Below are 17,514 nucleotides of genomic sequence, written 5' to 3'. Positions count from 1 at the left end.
GCCAGCCAGCCAGCAGCAATGGCTACCACCAAACCCGGGGAAACCAGCTCTTCCCCCAGGCTGGTCCAGTTTCACAGAATCTGGAGTGTTCTGATCCATCTGAGAGATATGGTCCGGAGCTTCCTCAAGAAATAGCACCCAGCTGGGGGCTAGGGGGCTCATGCTTGTAATCCTAGCTACTCAGGAGGCTGAGATCTGAGGATCACAGTTAAAAGCCAACCTGAGCAGGAAAGTCTGTGAGACTTCTATCTCTGATCAACACCCCCCCCCCCCTCCGCCTCCACACACACAGAGAACTGTGGCTAAATGGTAACAGTGCAAATAAAAAGCTCAGGGAAAGTTCCTATGCCCTGATTTCAAACCCCAGGACTGGCACAAAAAAGGAAGGAAAGAGAGGAAGAGAGGGGAGAGGAGGGGTGGGAGGGAAAGAAGGAAGGGAGGGAGGGAGGGAGGGAGGAAGGAAGGAAGGAAGTAAAGGAGGGAAGGAGGAAGGAAGGGAGGGAGGGAGGGAAAGAAAGGAAAGATAAGAGGATAAGAGAGGAAGAGAGAAAGGGAGAGAAGAAGGAAGGGGCAAGAAAGAAAAAGAAATAAAGGAAAGGAGAAAGAAAGGAAAAATGAGAGAAAGAGGAAGGAGAGAAAGAGAAGAGAGAAAGAGAAGGGAAGGGGGAAGGAAGGTAGGAAAAGAAAGAGAAAGAGCAGGATTACTACACACAACCAACGGAATCCAGGGCTGCTCTCCCAAACCCAGCCACCAGGGGGCACTGCACACCACCTTAGCTTGCAGCAGGGAATTGGGGTGGGGGGGGAGGTTGTCAGAACCCAACCTAAATTCTGCCAAGAAACAAACAAACCAATTCTGCCACACTAGCCCCCTGCCCTTTGCCCAGGGCTGTGCTACTCACCTGGGAGCCCCCTGTACAATCAACTCATCTTGCTGCTATGGCAGTGACGCCAGCGAGAGCTGGCTGAGGCCTCAGGTTAGGAGCTAGTGCTGGACATAGCCCGGCCAGCTCTGCTGCTGCCCAGTGGCCCGTGGGGAGGGGCCGGCTTTGCAGAGCTCAGTGTAGGAGCGTGTAGGAGATAGCAAATAGGGGCTTTTCAGAGAGGCCTATGAAAGGCTCACAGCGGGCTTAAGGAGGGCGGGCTTCCTATGCGGGGACCAATCAATTTTGCAGGTGTTGATCATGCAAGCATTGATGCTGGCTATGGAAAAAGCCTGGGCTGGGCTACACCTAGCGTTAGATTCTGCCTCCAAAGCAGCACCAGGGACCAAGGTGGAGGCGGATGATTGTCCCAGCCTTACCTCCCCCACGGAGTTAGAGAGAGCCTGGACTATCTTCTCGTGGGCTGTGGCCACCACGCTCTGCCCGTTGATCTCGATGATCCGGTGGCCGACGCGGACACCCCCTCGCTCGGCGATGCCCCCTCTCATGAGACTGCAGATCTGCGCAGACACAGGCAGGTCAGCAAGTGCGTTCCCAGCACCCCTCCCACAGTTCTCTTCTCCATCCTGTCCCCAAAGATGGGGGCAGACAGATTTTTCACGCAGAGAGATGATCCTAACAGATCACACACTTTGCTGGGCAGCTCCTTAATGCACGAACAGGAACATGTCTGATTGCAACTGTTTTATTTTTTGCTGGTCCCAAAGCTTGAACTCAGGACCTTGGGCGTTGTCCCTGGGATTCTTTCGCTCAAGGCTAGCGCTCTACCACTTTGAGCCACAGCGCTGCTTCCGGTTTTCTGAAGGTTCGTCAGAAAGAAGAGGTTCACAGACTTTCCTGCCTGGGCTGGCTTTGAACCATGATCCTCAGATCTCAGCCTCCTGAGTCGCTAGGATACAAGGGTGAGCTACCAGCGCCATCTCAAGACCATAGTAAATAAAAGAAAAATGGTGGATACTGTGGTTTGCATAGGGAATTAGCCAGGCCCCCAAGCCTTTGAAGGTAGAGAGCCTGGGAGGTATTGCTTCTGATACCAGCCGAGGGTGGAGGCCAAAGGTACATGCATATTCTGGATGATTCTGTCAGCCACATTTGAGTCCCTCTCCTTTCAAGGGAGACAAAGAGTAGCCAGAAAGAAGCCAATGAGCTCACGGAGAGAGAAGCCAGGTGACCCAGCCTTCAGAAAACAGGGTTCAGATAAAATATCCCTGCTGATGAGACTTCCGGAGAGTCCATCGAAGAGAATGAAGGCAGGGAAAGAAGGGGAGGGAGGCTGCTGGGAGAAGGGACTTGGGTCCTGATGCCTGCACTGACAGGAATCTGGGAGCAGGGAAGGGGGGAAGGAGGCGCTGTGGGCCGTACACCCACACAAACGCCAGCCGGGAACGGAGACCTTGGCACTTGTACATTGCTGGTTTATACTTTTGTGCAGGAAGATGACTGTCTCCGAGTTGGAGCTTTCTGGATTCCTGGAGAAGAAATGTGGGATCCATTTGGAAAATAACTCTTAACTGGGTCATCTGGAGCCTGTCTGCAAATGAACGCATGGCACTTAGGTGTAATGAGGCTGAAAACGGGGAGGGAGGGGGAGGGATTTGTGCAAAATGCTCAGCTTTTGAGATGGGCAGACTTTTGCGGGAGACCCAGGGGACCCCAGCTCCATGGGGTACCGCAGTGTGTGGGTGTTGGGCTCTCCAGGCTCAGCAGGAGTGACTGGCTGACTGCAACCAAAGCCATCACCAGGGCCTCAGGGGTACTGCTGACGCTTGATTATGAAGTCCTGGGTCCCAGATACAAGCCCATCAGTTCCTGTACTGGTTCTGAGCATCCCCAAGCCGGGCCTGTGCCCTCTGCTGACATGCCCATGCCAGGCACCGCAGCAGCTTAACCCTTCTAAGCTATACACTTAAGAATAGATAAGGGGTTTGATTTCCATGTTGCATTTGCCACAACGATTTTTAAAAAAGGAAGGAAGAAAAGCAAAGAGAAGGAGGAAGGAGGAGAGAGAGATCCTAGAAGAAAATATCCTGGGGGAAAAAGAGAGTGGGGGGGGGAATGTGCACCAGGTGCTGGTGGCTCACACTTGTAATCCTAGCTACTCAGGAGGCTGAGATCTGAGGAAAGTCCATGAGATGCTTATCTCTAGTGCATCACCAAAAAGCCAGAAGTGGAGCTGTGGCTCCAAGTGGTAGAATGCTAATCTTGAGAGAGAAAAAAAAATCTCAGGGACAGTACCCAAACAAGTCTTGAGTTTAAGTCCTAGAACTGGCACCAAAAATCCAATCCAATCAATCAATAAGATAAATATATTTTAAAAAGACAAAAGCTAAGGAAAAGAAACTCATGCCAAGTAAACACAGGTCAGACACGGTAGGAACTCTGAACAGGAGAAGTTCAGTGTGGAGAAGGCAGGGGCAATATTCATTCAAACCTCTCATCCCCTCCTCCACACAGCCCTCCAGGCCCCTGAGTGCCTGGCACTGAGTCTAACATGGGACAGGAATTTCATACATGCCTGTTGAATAGCTGAATGAATGAATGAATGAGTGAACAGGTGCTTGTTGTACATGGTGACCTTGATGTCACCAGTTAGGGTCCAAGCTACTGTGGTCCAGCACCTGCTGCCCGCCCCTCTGTTAGCAGGTTACTTGCTGTGGTCATGAAGCCCGGAGGTCTTTCTCCACCTCCCCCCCCCAGCCCCTCCCCTTCCATGTGGACCAGCACCCAGGATTCACCCTGGCAGCTGTGGAAAGCTTTTGCCTGTGTGGCCTGGCTCTGGGCAGCTGTGGATACTGGGCAGGTATGCAGGGACCGGCCTGCCACCTGCCCTCTCTAGAGGAGCGGCTACCCCAGCTCCACGGCCCAGCGCCCACGTGCAGTGCCCTGGGGGCGGCCTGGGCTGGGGTGGTGTACTCACGATGCCGTTCTGCACACTGAAGCCCAGCTGGTACTTGAGATCCGGCCGTTTGATGAGGACCGTGGTCACTGGGGGACAGCTGACGATGTTGAGTCTCACCTGCGTCTGGTTCTTCAGGCCCTGAGGAACACAGGGGCCAAAGGTCACATGTGGGCTGGACCTCAGGCCTCAATGCTGGGAAAGTCTCATAGGCCTGGGCCAAGGCAGTCACAGAAGCTGGTCAACACAAGGGACGACCCCTGGGTGAGGCAGGAGGTCACTTCTCCACTCCAGGGACCCCTCTGGGCAGGGGACATCACCCTGACAATCAGGAGAGTAGATGGGATCACTGTAGGAGCTTAGCAGCCAGGCTCCAGGGCTGCTGAATGGATCCAATGCAGGAGGGAGGGGGAGGAGAGGATGGCAGGGGAGGTTCCAGGGTCACCCATAGGGGTCACAGAAGGGGCTCTCACCATATTGAATTCTGAAGAACTTCCTCTTGGAAGAATCTAACACCCTCTACCCATAGATTCCCCAGGGCAGAGCTCCCGGCTCAGGGATACCCCCAAGTATTATGGACACAGAGGCTCTGGGGGGTGGCATGGGGTGAGCCAGCCTGGAATCGAGGGAGGTCTTAGGCCTCAGACAGGACTAGCCTGCCCCAGAGTGGGTGCCCCAGGCTGCAAGTCTGGGTTAGGGATGGGGTGGGGAGTGGGGGGCAAAGGAAGGAGGAGGAGTCTGATCCCCACATGGCTACAATTCTGGCCGGCCTGGAGTTGGGGGTAACTCTGCCTGCCCAGAGTCCTGCCCCCCAACTCAAGGGAGCCTCCGTCCCCAGCTAAGGGTTACCAATGCCCTCTCTACCTGTCTCCCATACGGCAGACTGCACTGGGGCTAGCTCCCCAAATCCCCTCTCCCCCATGCATGGAATGTTCTTGGGAATACCCCTTCACCTCTCAGGCTGAAAGAAGAAGGGCTGTTTCCAGCACCAGGAACAGTGGGCCAGGGAGGTAGCCAGCCATGGAAAGCTGGTGTGAGACATAGCATGGGTGACAATCTCTCTACCTTGAGTTCATTCCTCCTGAGACCCTCACCCCGCCCGTCGGGGTCCCTGCTGCCTGAAGCACCCCTCTGCAGGGGGCTCAGACCCAAGCCCATGGGTCGGATGACCAGAAAGGAAACTGGCCTCCCAGTGCCCCTCCCCAACAGGCAACCTCCTCCTCCTCCCCTCGCCCCACCTGCCAGGGCCCAGAGGGAATGCAGAAGCTAAGCCTCGTAGGAACACCCCAGATAATCCGAATGGGATGGACACTCGCACGTTCAGGTTCTCAGTGCCAGCATGGCTCAGCCCTGAGCTGAGTGAAAGGAAACCGTGTACTCCCCGCTCCCACTGGGCAGCCGGAGGCCCCTTCTGATTTTATTCCTAATAGACGGGGGGGGGGGAGAGGGGGATCAATTGACTGTCCACCATTTAGTCCCCAGGGGGGTTTCTTTTGGGCCTCGGTGTCCTTATGGATCACTAGACGGAGAGTCCCCTGGGCACTCACCTTGATGATGCCCTGGCAGGTGGCGAGGGGCAGCCCCACCAGGCTGGTGCCGTTGATGGACATGATCTGGTCTCCGATGCTCAGCTTCCCCGAGCGGGCCGCCGGGCCGCCGTTCATCATGTTCGCCAGAATCACGGTGGGCAGGATGGAGCCCCAGCCCGACTCCACCACCACCACGCCCAGAATCTCACCCTTGTGCTTCTCCAGCTGCAGCTGCAAAGGAATCGACAGGGGGCCGCCATGGGGCACCCGAGAGCCTGATCCGGTTCCCGAGCCTCCTCTTCCCCCTCCCCGAGACCCAGCAAACCTGGGAACCAGGAAACCCAAAATCTCCCTCCTCTTCTTTCATGCTACAAGGGCCTGACTCCTGCTGTCCACCTGCCCAAACCCTAGGAAGGCAGCGGGGACGGTCCTTGGCATCCCCCCACCTTGTCCCAGCCTTTGCTCTTGCCTAGAAAGCTTCAGAGCTCTCCCAGAAAACTGCCTGGCATGTGTTTATCCAAAAGCTTTATTCAAGCCGCGTGCCAGTGGCTCACGTCTGTCATCCTAGCTACTCAAGAGGCTGACATCTGAGGGTCAAGATTCAAAGCCAGCCCAGGTAGGAAAGTCTGTGAGACTCTTATCTCCACTGAACCTGCAAAATACTAGAAGTAGAGGTATGGCTCAAAGTGGAAGAGTGCCAACCCTGAGTTTGAAAAGCTAAGAGGCAATGTCCAGGCCCTGAATTCAAGCCCTGGTATACACACACACACACACACACACACACACACACACACACACACACACACGAGAGAGAGAGAGAGAGAGAGAGAGAGAGAGAGAGAGAGAATAACAACAACAAAAATCTTTATTCAACCAGCAGTCTGGGTCATTCATTTAAGAAGTGCTCAGTATTAATCAAGTAGAATCAAAAAAAAATCAAATAGAATCCAGAATCATTCATACACTCACTCATTCACTAATTCCCAGCAGGAAAGATCTATTCACCCAACTAGCAATAGAACTATAGGCCATCTTCACAGTCCTGGCTCCTCTGTCCTACAAGTAGAAAGTCCCTTCAAATAAGCTCAGCCTACTTAAAAGAGGCCTCAGATCCCTATTTTAAAAGATGCCTCCTGACAGATAACTAGAGAGAGGAAGGGTGGATGCCTACAATCATAACACCCAATGTACACATGAATATGGAGCCAGGTAGCTTGAGGGGAGGGTGAGGTTGGGAGGGATGGGGAAGAAGGATGGAAGGTGTGACACGGATCAAGATGCAGCCTACTCATCAGCGGACATATTGAATTGAAACCCCATGGCACAACTCCTTAATGATCATTTTTAAAATTAAAAAAAAAAGAGACATCCCAAATGCTTTGCAGAAATATCTGCCGGTGCGGATCGCCAATTGTTGCTAATGGCTGCGTTAAAAGGCTCGTTTTCAAGGTCATTAAGACTGGTTGTAATCAGCTTCTTTGTGAGGAGCATCTCATTTCACACCCAAGTGCTCGGCTCTGAAGATGCACATGTGGGAGACTCCTGGGTCTGGAACATGTGAGGTTTGGTTGTCAGCCACTGCTCATCGGCCGGGGATGTTGAGATGACACTCGGCTTCTCCTGGCAGCTCTGCAGGAGCCTGGCGCTCTGGGCCCGGGGTGGGGAAGGTGGGGGTGGGGGAGGGTCTTACCTCCTTGCAGTTCTCGGAGTTGGAGAAGTGGATGAGGTCATCATTGTACATCTCCTGCGTGTTGATGATGTCACTGTACTCCTTCTGGCTCAGGTCCTCGGGGTTGATGCCGTTGGCCCGCAGGAACTCCTGGTAGGCCACGCTGAAGGCCTGCCCGATGGACTGGGCGATGAGCTGAGCCTGTGGGCAGTCAGGAAGGCCCGCTGGCCGTAGGTATGGGCACCCAGGCTCCATGAGACCCCCTTCTGGGTCGGGGTCCCTCTGCGCCCCGTGAGCCCCCAAGGGGACAGCCTTGCTTGGGGTCTAAACAAGCAAGAGAGGAGCTCAGGAGCCCTGGCTGGGGACTGCTGCCTTCTGCTGACATCTTGGGCTACAGAGGTGGGAGGATTGACATGGCTGCTGTGTGGTATCATCAGGACTGGGTCTTGACCCATTAAGCTGCTGTAGGACCCCAACATTCCCACACCAAGGTGGGGGAAATGAGGTAAATTCACACATGACAAATTATTATGTATACATACATGTCTATATGATTAGATATGCCATATCTGATATATTAATATTACATATTAATACACACATTATATGTAATTATATAATTATACATAATTATATAACAGTATTACATTTATATATCATATGTATTGGATAACCAATACATATTAATTATATATTAATATATTTTAAATATATAAAAACATATATAACTTATGTATATGTGTGTGTGTGCGTGAGTGTGTGCTTTTGTTGGTACTTCACAGTGTTCTATTTGGACCTGTTTCAGGCATGCTTTCCAAAGAAGGAGACAGGGTTACTTGACTCTTCCATATTCTATCTCCCATGAGCTATAGAACTCAAGGCCGACAGGGCTGGTCCTGTGTGAGGGCTGATTGCTTTCAGAGGGAGGGGTATACCAGGCTGTGCCCCAAGAGAGGTGGGAGACTGGGGGACACAAGCGCAGACCCTACTTCTTGCTACTTCCATGGAATCTCTTCTGTAGAATAGCCTGCCTCCCACACTGCAGAGGCCTGGGCTTCGAAACATCCCAGCAGGGCCCTGCTTACACCTTGCCTGCAGGCAAACAAGGGCTGATGGGAGGCGAGAGCTAATCCTCTAAGGTTCTGGACCAGCACCAGCACCAAGCACCAAGCACCAGCAGGTAGGCAGCTTATACAGCCTGGGGGAGTAGTAGCAGGCCCTTGAGGGACATCCCAGGACACGGTAGTTCCCCTTCGGGCCCCAAGAATTGGCCTCACGACTGCCCCATGCTCCTGGCCTGCCATCTGGAGATGGGAAGGGGGGTGTCTCTGCATAGGCACCCTCAGCAAAGTGGGGCTCAAGAGGATCTGGAAACAGGTAAAACAGAGATCTGGTTTAAATTCCTTTCTCTGCACGATGCAGGACTTAAGTTCTTCGAATGAATATGCATCTGTAAAAGCATGCTGGGTTAGAGCATGCAAGGACTTTCCTCAAATAGGCACAAGTTAGGCACAGTTTTGAGGGCAGGCGGACAGATCTACCACCAGATGGCGCCACAGGACTGCAGGAGCCAGGGCAGAGTGGGGGAGCTGGGCAGGGAAGGAAAGGGGGAGTAGGGCGGGCTTCTGCTCAAAGGAGGGCAAGAAGAGGGTTGAGGGCCCATGAATGGCCCTGGCTGGTGCTAGCATCAGATTCCTTCACCATGAGACTTAAAGCTGCCTGCTGCCCTGAGACTCCACATCTGTCCTTGGGCTGCAGGGTCCTTTGTGGAAACTCCTGGAAAAATCTGTGTTGTCTCCAGACACAATCCAAGAGCCCCTTGGGGTCTGACCAGCTGTCTCCCCCCCGCCCACCTTCCCTGCTTTGCCCTAAGTCTTGGTTTCCCTCCTGTCTGTGCAGTGCTTGGCTGAGGTCCCCTTCCTGCCTGGCTCTGCCTCAACCCCAGAAGACAGCAGGTGCCAAGGCCCCGAGGTGCACAGCTCACAAAGGCAGCCTCCGACAGGTAGGCTATGAGTCTTTGAGAAGATGGAGGAAGAGGAAGCTGTTGTGTCAGAACCACCTGGAAGAGCCCTTTCACCCAGAGCAGCTCATCCAGACAACGCCACCTCCACCCCTCCTCTCTGGGCAGCTGTCTGGGGAGCCTCCATGCTCCTCCTGGGCCAAGAACTTTCCTCCTTCCTTCAAGCACCATTTGGGGGCATCCCACCATGGTGCCCTGTCACCTGTCAGCCCCTGGCTCTACCCCTCTGTCCACAGCCACAGAGGCCAGGTGACCTCAAGGCTCTTCCTGTCCTGATCACCATACCAGCTGGGCATCTACTCTTGGGGAGTGGGTTTATTTGCTCCTTATACAGCCTCAGGACACACACACACACACACACACACACACACACACACACACACACACACACACACACATCAATCAAATGATTTCTTCCTGTCCTCCCTCTTCCTCTCCTCCCCACGGTGGCCTTCAAGTAACCTGACATTCTGCAGCTGTTGGGGGGTGGTACGGCCACCCGCTGCCTGTGGGTTTGTGGGTTTACTCACGTCCTCTGACTCGAACACATGGCAGATCATCTTATACTGCTTCTTCCCCTCCTGCGCCCCAGGTGTGGTCTCAATGCAGTCTTGGGAGGCTGAGCGGGGCATGCGGCGTCTGGCCATCAGAACCACGATGTTCCCAATGTCGGCGATGTAGGAGATGGTACGCAAGGCGTGGTCCATCATGGTTTCCTGATGGGGATGGAGAGGAAGGCCCATGTCAGGGAACAGCATGGGGGCACACCATTGACAATCACTCTAGCTTTAGGGGCTCTCAACCTTGAGGCTCTGACATTTAGGTTGTGGCCATCCATTACGTCCTGAGGATGTTAGCAACATTTGTGGCCACAGTCCACTTGTTCCTAGTACCACTTCTCCGTCTCAAAGCAGAGATCCCTATGATCCAGCAATTCAGTTTCTGGGCATTTACCCAAAACAATACCTGGATATAATAAAGCCACCAGTACAACCATGTTCATTGCAGCACTAGTTACCACAGGCAAGGAATGGAGTCAGCCCAGATGCCCCTCCATGGACAAATGGATCAAGAAAATGTGGCGTATATACATAATGGAATTTTACTCAATCATCAGAAAGAATGATATGGTACTATTTATAAAGAAATGGAAAGACCTGGAAAACATGATGTGAAATGAAGTAAGTCAGGCCTAGAGAGACAAAGGATGCATGTTTCTCCTTGTTTGTGGAAGCCAGGTTTGGATTACAAATTCACAAGTGAATATGTTGACTGGTATGCAAGTATATACAAATGTATTAACTAAAATACTGTAGATTCAAAGGAGAAAGCAAATCGTGTCCTAGGTCCCTTTGTTCTCCTTTTACAAAGGGATATGGTGTATATGTGGGGGTAGGGAGTGGCAGGGGGGGGGGGAATCTGCCACCTCTAGTGCCTTTCTCCTCTCAGCAGAATCCACCATTTACAGCAGAGATTGCCTATGTTCGAGTCAATAAGGCATGACATGTTTTCTGGCCAAGGCTGTGGGGCCGGGGTCATAATCACTGGGCACAAAGGAAGGACACTGGAAAATTGAAAAGCATGGAGGGGTAAGGCTTCAGCACCTTCTGATTCCTGGGGGAAAAATGCCTGAGCCAACCTTCCTACTCCCAATCAGTGTCAATATCAGATCCATTCTCCTCACAGAGGCTGCTTCCAACATGGTGGCCATCCCTTCCCTTTCCCCAGCCTCTTCCTCTCTTCCTGCTCTCCAGCCCCTCAGCCAACGTTTTCATTTTCCACTCACTGCAACCCTCTCCTTGACCCGAGCTATGGATGGCCCACCTCCTGCCCCTGGGTGGAGCCCCAGCATGAGTCTAGGCCCGAGGGTGGGGAGCAGTGGAGAGTGAACAGCTGGGAAAGGCCTGTCTGCAAGGCACAGCCCTCGCCTGGCACCTGGGAACCTGGACTTGGTGACGGTTGCCACCACATTTACTGATAAGTACGAACAGTCTATGCAAACAACAGGATCCAAGACCATGAGACTCTTATGTCCGGTTAACCACCAAAAAGCCAGAAATGGAGCTGTGGCTCAAGCGGTAGAGCACCAATCTTGAATGAAAAGGCTTAGGGACAGCACCCAGATCCTGAGTCCCAGCGCCAAGTCCCAGTACTGGTGTGCTTGTGCGTGTTCACGCATTCGCACATGCATGAACGCATGTGTGGGGGGCATGTGCGTGTGCACACGCACGCGCGCACACACACACACACACACACACACACACACACACACACACACACACACAATTACCACCTTGCCTTTTCTATATGGTAAGCAACCATCAGGCCCGTCTGGGATCTGGGCATGCTCAGGGTCTGGAGTATCATGATCTTTCCCTATTTCCAGGATGCCTTTGCCAGCCCAATGTCCAGGTCACCTGGACCAGAGAGAGAAGAGGCCCTTCCATTTCTTCCTGAGTCAGGTGCACCTTAGAACTTCCAGACCCTGTATGTCACCTGTGCCCCCAGCTGCCCGCCCTCTCGTGCTCCATTTTAGCCCCTCCCCAATTCTTGGTATTTCACACCTGCTCAGTTTCCCCCCTCATTATCTGTTTGAGCATCTTCCCTACCAAAGATAAGAAAGTGATTGAAAGCAGAACCACGGCCACTGCCAGCAGACCACGGCAGAAACTAATGGGTCGTGGATAGAAAAATCCCCACTGAAGCTGGGCACCCATGGCTCACACCTGTCATCCTAGCTACTCAGGAGGCGGAGATCTGAAGATCGCATTTGAAAGCCAGCCCCGGCAGGAAAGTCTATGAGACTCTTATCTCCAATGAACCACCAGAAAACCGGAAGTGGCGCTGTGGCTCAAGGGGTAGAGCGCTCGCCTTGAGCTGAAGAGCTCAGAGACAGTGCTCAGGCCAAGAGTTCAAGCCCCACAACCGACTGACCGACCAACACACACACACACACAATAAAACACTGGAATGCCACCCACTCAGAGACAATAAGCCACCCCTGAGATTTCCACCCTTCCAGCTGTATTTGCCAGGCTGGGTACACAGGGGTTTCAGAAGAGCCTTCTAGAAGCCCGACAGACAATAACACACACCTTCTAGCCCTCTCCTCTTCTTTCCCCTGCATTTTTTTTCCTTTGTGTAATTCTGATGGCAGCCTCCTCACTCCTGATGGCTTTTGTGCTTCTACCCCACGCTCTTCGGCTCCACGCAGCTCGTACTAGTTTCCACAGCCACAGAGCTGAGCTGCTGAGCTGCTGTCCCTCCCCGCCCCCACCCTGGACTCCCTTCCTCCCCTGCCCTGCCACAGGGCATTAGAGCCCGACCTAGGTGACTTCTTTTGAGCACTTACCTGTGTGTCGGCATTTAAGACTTTGATCCTCTGGGTGGAGATGAAGAGGTCCACTTCTGTCAGTGTCTGGGTGCCCCCCTCGGAATTCTAAGAATGAAGAAGAAACGGATGCTGCTGTTGGGAAACTCGTTGCTTCCAACAAAGCCTTGCACTTAATGACTTAATTACTCAGAGCCTGTGTGGAAGGAAATGGAACTCCAGAATGGAGCAGTCATTGGAAAGCTAACTGCCTTCGCTACCGACCTCCACTGCTCAAAGGCAGCGTGGAAAGCACGCTGCTGGAAGAAGTGTCTTTTGGGAAAAAGAGAGTGAAATTCGGGAAGCCGGAATTGGGGGTAAAGGGGTTGGAGGGGGGGGAGGGTCTTTACAGCCCCCTTTCTCAGCAGCAGGCAGCACCTGCTGGGCTAGCCCTTGTGGGGTTCAACGCAGCTCCACGAGTCATTTAGATGTGAGCTATAGTCCTTGGAACGGAGATTCTGAGGTTGTCCATTAGGCAACTGGGAAGGTTATTTCCCTAGAAAGCTGATGAAAGTAGCCGCTGAGTTAAACAGTCACATGGACTCTTTGTTTAAGACCTTCCAAAAGCCGTTTAGGAGAACAGAGGCAGAATGGGTCCCAGCCCAAAGCTACCCCAACAGAGACTCGGAAAGCAGCTGGTGCCAGCCCGTTTCCTTACATTGTATTTCCCTGGGCTATGGCAGAAGCTGAGTAAGCTACTCAAGATCTGGCCCCAAAGCAGAGCAAGCTTTATTTTATTTTTTTACACCTGTGAGGATCCTAATTACTACTGCACAAAAGCCATGGAAAAGAGAATCCTTTGGTTTGCCCACCAGGGGGTGAATAATTCTGTGTGGTCACATGGGAACCTATGGATGTAATCTTCACCTTCAAAACAACAGAAACTGTGATTTAATTACTCACTAGAAAAAACCAATCTCACAGTAGAAGAAGAAAAAAAAATCTCTCTTCACTGACAACTCCTCAAGAAGATTGAGTCACGGAGGGACTCTGTTTTAGAATGATGAATTTGTATTTGAGCTCGGTTTTCAAAGGAAAAGATCTTTGGGGGCTTCCAATCTACCAGGGGAAGATAAATGATTTTAACTAATTAGAAAGAAAATCGACTTGGAAGCGAAGCAGCTGACAATTAGTCTCTGGGAGTGCTGTAGAAGCCTTCTCTGAGTTCTAATTTTCTTCTTCTTCTTCTGTTTTCTATTTGACATGTGTGAGGGTTTTTGATTTTTGTTTTGGCTTGGTAGTGGGGCTTGAACTCTAGACTAGCACTCTCCCACTTTGAGCCAGAGCTCTACTTCTGTTTTTTCTGATGGTTAACTGGAGATAAGGGTCTCACAGACTTTCCTACCCGGGCTGACTTTGAACTGCGATCCTCAGATCTCAGCCTCCTGAGTAACTAGGCATGAGCCACTGGTGTCCAGATGAGGTGTTTGTTTGTTTTTAACTTTATTCGGTGGGATCAGAGTTCAGAACCTCTTGCCCAAACAGCCAAAAGTCAATCCAAAGAGTTGTGGGTGGGCGTCTGTGTGGTGATAGTTGGTAGACAGGACTCGAACCCTGTTTTGCATTCCAAGGAACCCAGGCCCCAGTGGCAGGCGAGACCTGGAGCTAGATCCAGTCCACAGAAGGGCGGGAGGTGGCCAACCAAAACGCACAGAGCCTTTACAGAAGAACACCAGAGAATACTGCGGGCCTTGGCATTTGGGAAATGGGAGCTCACTGCTTGCGGGCAGACCAGAAATGGATTCATAAGGAACGATCCCGAGCCCAAAGAAAGAACAACCCTTCGTGAAATGTCAGCTGGCCATGGAGGCCTTTCTGAGCAGGCTGGGCCTAGGCCCCTCCAGACACTCCAGGATGCTGTAGGATTTCTGGATCTGTAGACCCGAGGAGGAGGCTGCGGCCCATAAAATCTGCCCAGTTCCCGCTGTCCTCACCGCCTGGACATCCTAGAGGTGGTGTGTGAGGCGGAAGGCAAGGGCTCCTCACTGGGACAAAGGCTCCCACATACAAGCCTGCAATGGGACCGTTCTGCTCTGCCCTGAGGTCTAGGCAGAGGGAAATGGATGAGCGTCCTCAGCAAGCAGGAGGGGCACTGCAGGGCGGGAGTCTGCAGGTGGGGCAGGAGGACCCAAAGAGAGGCCATCAAGCTGGGGTGTGGAGGGACTAAATCTCTTGGTATGTAAACAAGTTGGTGCCAAGTCCCCCCTGGGTTTACCCTGAGCCTTCTGACAACCAAGCATGTTAAGATTTTCTATAGGCCGGTGCCGGTGGCTCACGCCTCTCATCCTAGCTACTCAAGAGGATGAGATCTGAAGATCGTGGTTCAAAGCCAGCCTGGACAAGAAAGTCTGGGAGACGCTTATCTCTTACCACCAGAAAACTGGAAGTGGAGCTGTGGCTCGATGTGGTAGAGTATAAAAGAGTTCATGGACAGCGTCCACACCCTCAGTTCAAGCCCCAAGACCAACCAAAGAAGAAAAAGAAAAAAAAAAAAACCCTCACAAAACATTTTCTACATAAAGAGAAAGGCAGTTTCCAGCAATTACTAGATGACTAAGTTACCAAACTCAGGACTAGAGATCGCCTGTCCTCCTTTATTTTTGGGCGGGCCCTGGGCTTGAACTCAGGGCCTTGAGCTCTCTCTTTTGGTGTTGTTGTTGTTTTTGTTTTATTCACTCAAGGTTAGTGCTCCACAATTTGAGCCACACCTCCAATTCATCTTTTTTTTTTTTTTAATGGTTAATTGAAGATAAGAATCTCATGGAGTTGTCTGACCTGGCTGGCTTCAAACCAAGATCCTCAGATCGCAGCCTCCTGAGTAGCTAGGATTACAAGTGTGAGCCACCGGCACCTGGCTTATTACTAAATTCTTCAGTTAAGTGGGGAGTTACAGAAAGTATTGGGTGTGGTTGCATTCAAAAGTCTAATGGTCACCTACCAAAGGAAGAAGAAAAAACCCTCCAGCTTCATAGTGCTTATTGGATTTCTACTGGGCCCATCCAGCCCTCCCCCAACCCCTCCCTGCTGCTGCAGCAACACACACACATGCATGTGCGTGCACGCACACATACACGCACAAGGGCGCATGCGCACACACACGAACATCGCCGTCCACAGGCATCCTACAAACCGCTTTTTTCTTGATCTTAGCAGCCTTTTGCATCCTCTGAGCAGCATGAAAGAGGAAAAGAGAAGCAGGTGGGCACCAAGGGAAGCACGTGTGGCCAGGTTCTTTTGCAATACTGGGGGTTGAGCACCCAGGAAATCAAGGCGCCCCGCAAGTCCCGCTTCACCCTGCCCCCCACATCCCCACGTCAGGAAGGGTGGTCGACCCACGGTGTACAGAGGCCTGCCATCAGCCAGGAAATGAGCCGGCTGTGTCGTATGTCAGAGGTGTTTGGTAAGGGATGTCAGCACCGGCCCTGGGGTGCTCTGCCCTCCTCTGACTCTGAGAATGGCATTGGGGGGGTCCTTTAGCTGTATGTGGGGTGCTGGGCCCACCTCCTTCTGACCCCAGGTTTTTACGTTAGTTTGGTGTCCGTAGTGGGACTTGAACTCAGGGCATAGGCTACTCTCTTAGCTTTTTCAAACTCAAGGCTGGCATTATATCCTCTTCCTGCCTGAGCTGGTTTTGAACCATGATCCTCACATCGCAGACTCCTAAGTAGCTAGGACTACAGGTGTAAGTCACCGGTCCCTGGCTTCAAAAGGATTATCTTTTTAAGGATTGGGTTTCCGATTGGGCTGTGCCTTCCTGAGGCACTGGCAGGTCTTTGTAGCCAGCAGAGCCTGTGCCCAGCTGAGCTGCAGGGGAACGGGATGCCTTGGTTAGCCCAGCCCACGTGCCTGGGAGTCCGGGCCAGGCCGAGCTCCACTGCCCCACCGTGCTCTTGATTGCCCCGCCCCTCCTCCCTGCCTGCACCCTACCTTGACCCTGCTCACGGCCTCCTGCGCCTGCATCATCCTGATGTTTTTGGATGGGTTGCGTTCAGACAGCAGTTGGGTGGACCCCAGGTAGTTGGCAGCAAAGATGATTCCATCGATGAGGTCTTCCGGTTCGCAGGGTCCTGGAACTAAGGGGAAACGCTCTGAGCGTGAGGCTCAGGAAACATGGCAGCCAAGACAGGCCAGGGGAAAAGGGCTGAGTGTTCTGAAGAAGAGAGACTGTCTATTTCCTTCCGTACCCATGAGTCCCTGCACAAGATCAACAGGTAGCCAGAAAATTCTGCTAGATCAGGAAGAACATTCCAGAATCCCAGGTGATGGTCACTGAAGGTAGCACTCAGGTGAAAAGCCCACCTCCTCCTGACCCCAGGGGTGTGTGTGTGTGTGTGTGTGTGTGTGTGTGTGTGCCCATGTGCACACCAGTACTGGGTCTTGAACTTAGTACCCGAGCTACTCTGTTTCTTCGCTTTTTCATTCCAGGCTCACACTAGATCAATCCACCTCCAGCCTTAATGGTTAACTAGAGATAAATGTGTCACAGACTTTCCTGCCCAAGCTAGCTTCGAACCACAATCCAGGCATGAGAGGTGACCTAGATGGTTTGTTTGAAAGCACTTTCCCCGGAGACCCCCCAGAATGCACAGTGGTGATTCACATGCGCATTGACATCTGCTGGGCTCATTCCTCCTTTCTTGTCTGGAAGACCTGGCTAGCCGGCTGCTGCCCACCCTCACCCCACACAGAGGCCCAGCCTGGGCCACGTGGTCCTCCTCCTCCCTGCCGCCTCTACACTATGGTGGCCCGGAGGGACCTATGCTTTGAGAACCTCCCTCTGTGGCTCCTTTCCTTGTGGATAAACAGGTGTCACTTCCGCACTCCGGGTTCCACCTTGACAGACCAAGCCAACCTTCCATGTGACCTAAGATCCTTGTGTCTGCAGTGTGCATGTGCAGACCTTTTCCTTCATGCCCTGACCAACGCAGATCAACATCTACCCAGCATCTACTTTGTGCCCAGGTATTGGAAGCCGACTAGAGATGACTTCTAAGGAAGATGGGCGTGGCTTCTACGCCAACACTACACTATTCTAAGTGGGGGGGGGGAGGAGGGGGAAGGCGTTCTGGGACCAATCCCTGTGGAT

The 17,514-nt window shown here is 52.5% G+C and overlaps 1 protein-coding gene across 2 annotated transcripts in view; it reads right to left on the bottom strand.

Annotated features, from left to right (window-relative positions):
• Apba2 (amyloid beta precursor protein binding family A member 2) overlaps positions 1 to 17,514 on the bottom strand; it is a 37,786-nt gene that overhangs the window by 1,350 nt on the left and 18,922 nt on the right. Inside the window, exons 4-11 of one of the 2 annotated variants that reach the window (XM_042698551.1) lie at positions 16,356 to 16,501; positions 15,559 to 15,594; positions 12,411 to 12,497; positions 9,589 to 9,774; positions 7,060 to 7,239; positions 5,388 to 5,600; positions 3,862 to 3,981; positions 1,304 to 1,444 (exon numbers count right to left, since the gene is read on the bottom strand). In XM_042698551.1, the coding sequence (XP_042554485.1) occupies positions 1,304 to 1,444; positions 3,862 to 3,981; positions 5,388 to 5,600; positions 7,060 to 7,239; positions 9,589 to 9,774; positions 12,411 to 12,497; positions 15,559 to 15,594; positions 16,356 to 16,501 (1,109 nt within the window). The remainder of the gene's footprint in view (positions 1 to 1,303; positions 1,445 to 3,861; positions 3,982 to 5,387; positions 5,601 to 7,059; positions 7,240 to 9,588; positions 9,775 to 12,410; positions 12,498 to 15,558; positions 15,595 to 16,355; positions 16,502 to 17,514) is intronic. The other variant, XM_042698552.1, reaches the window with a different exon arrangement.

This window comes from Dipodomys spectabilis, unplaced genomic scaffold (genome assembly GCF_019054845.1).
Source record: "Dipodomys spectabilis isolate Male_0828 unplaced genomic scaffold, ASM1905484v1 ptg000233l, whole genome shotgun sequence".
In the NCBI taxonomy this organism is placed as follows: Eukaryota; Metazoa; Chordata; class Mammalia; order Rodentia; family Heteromyidae; genus Dipodomys; species Dipodomys spectabilis.
This window is presented reverse-complemented; position numbering and strand designations above follow the sequence as displayed.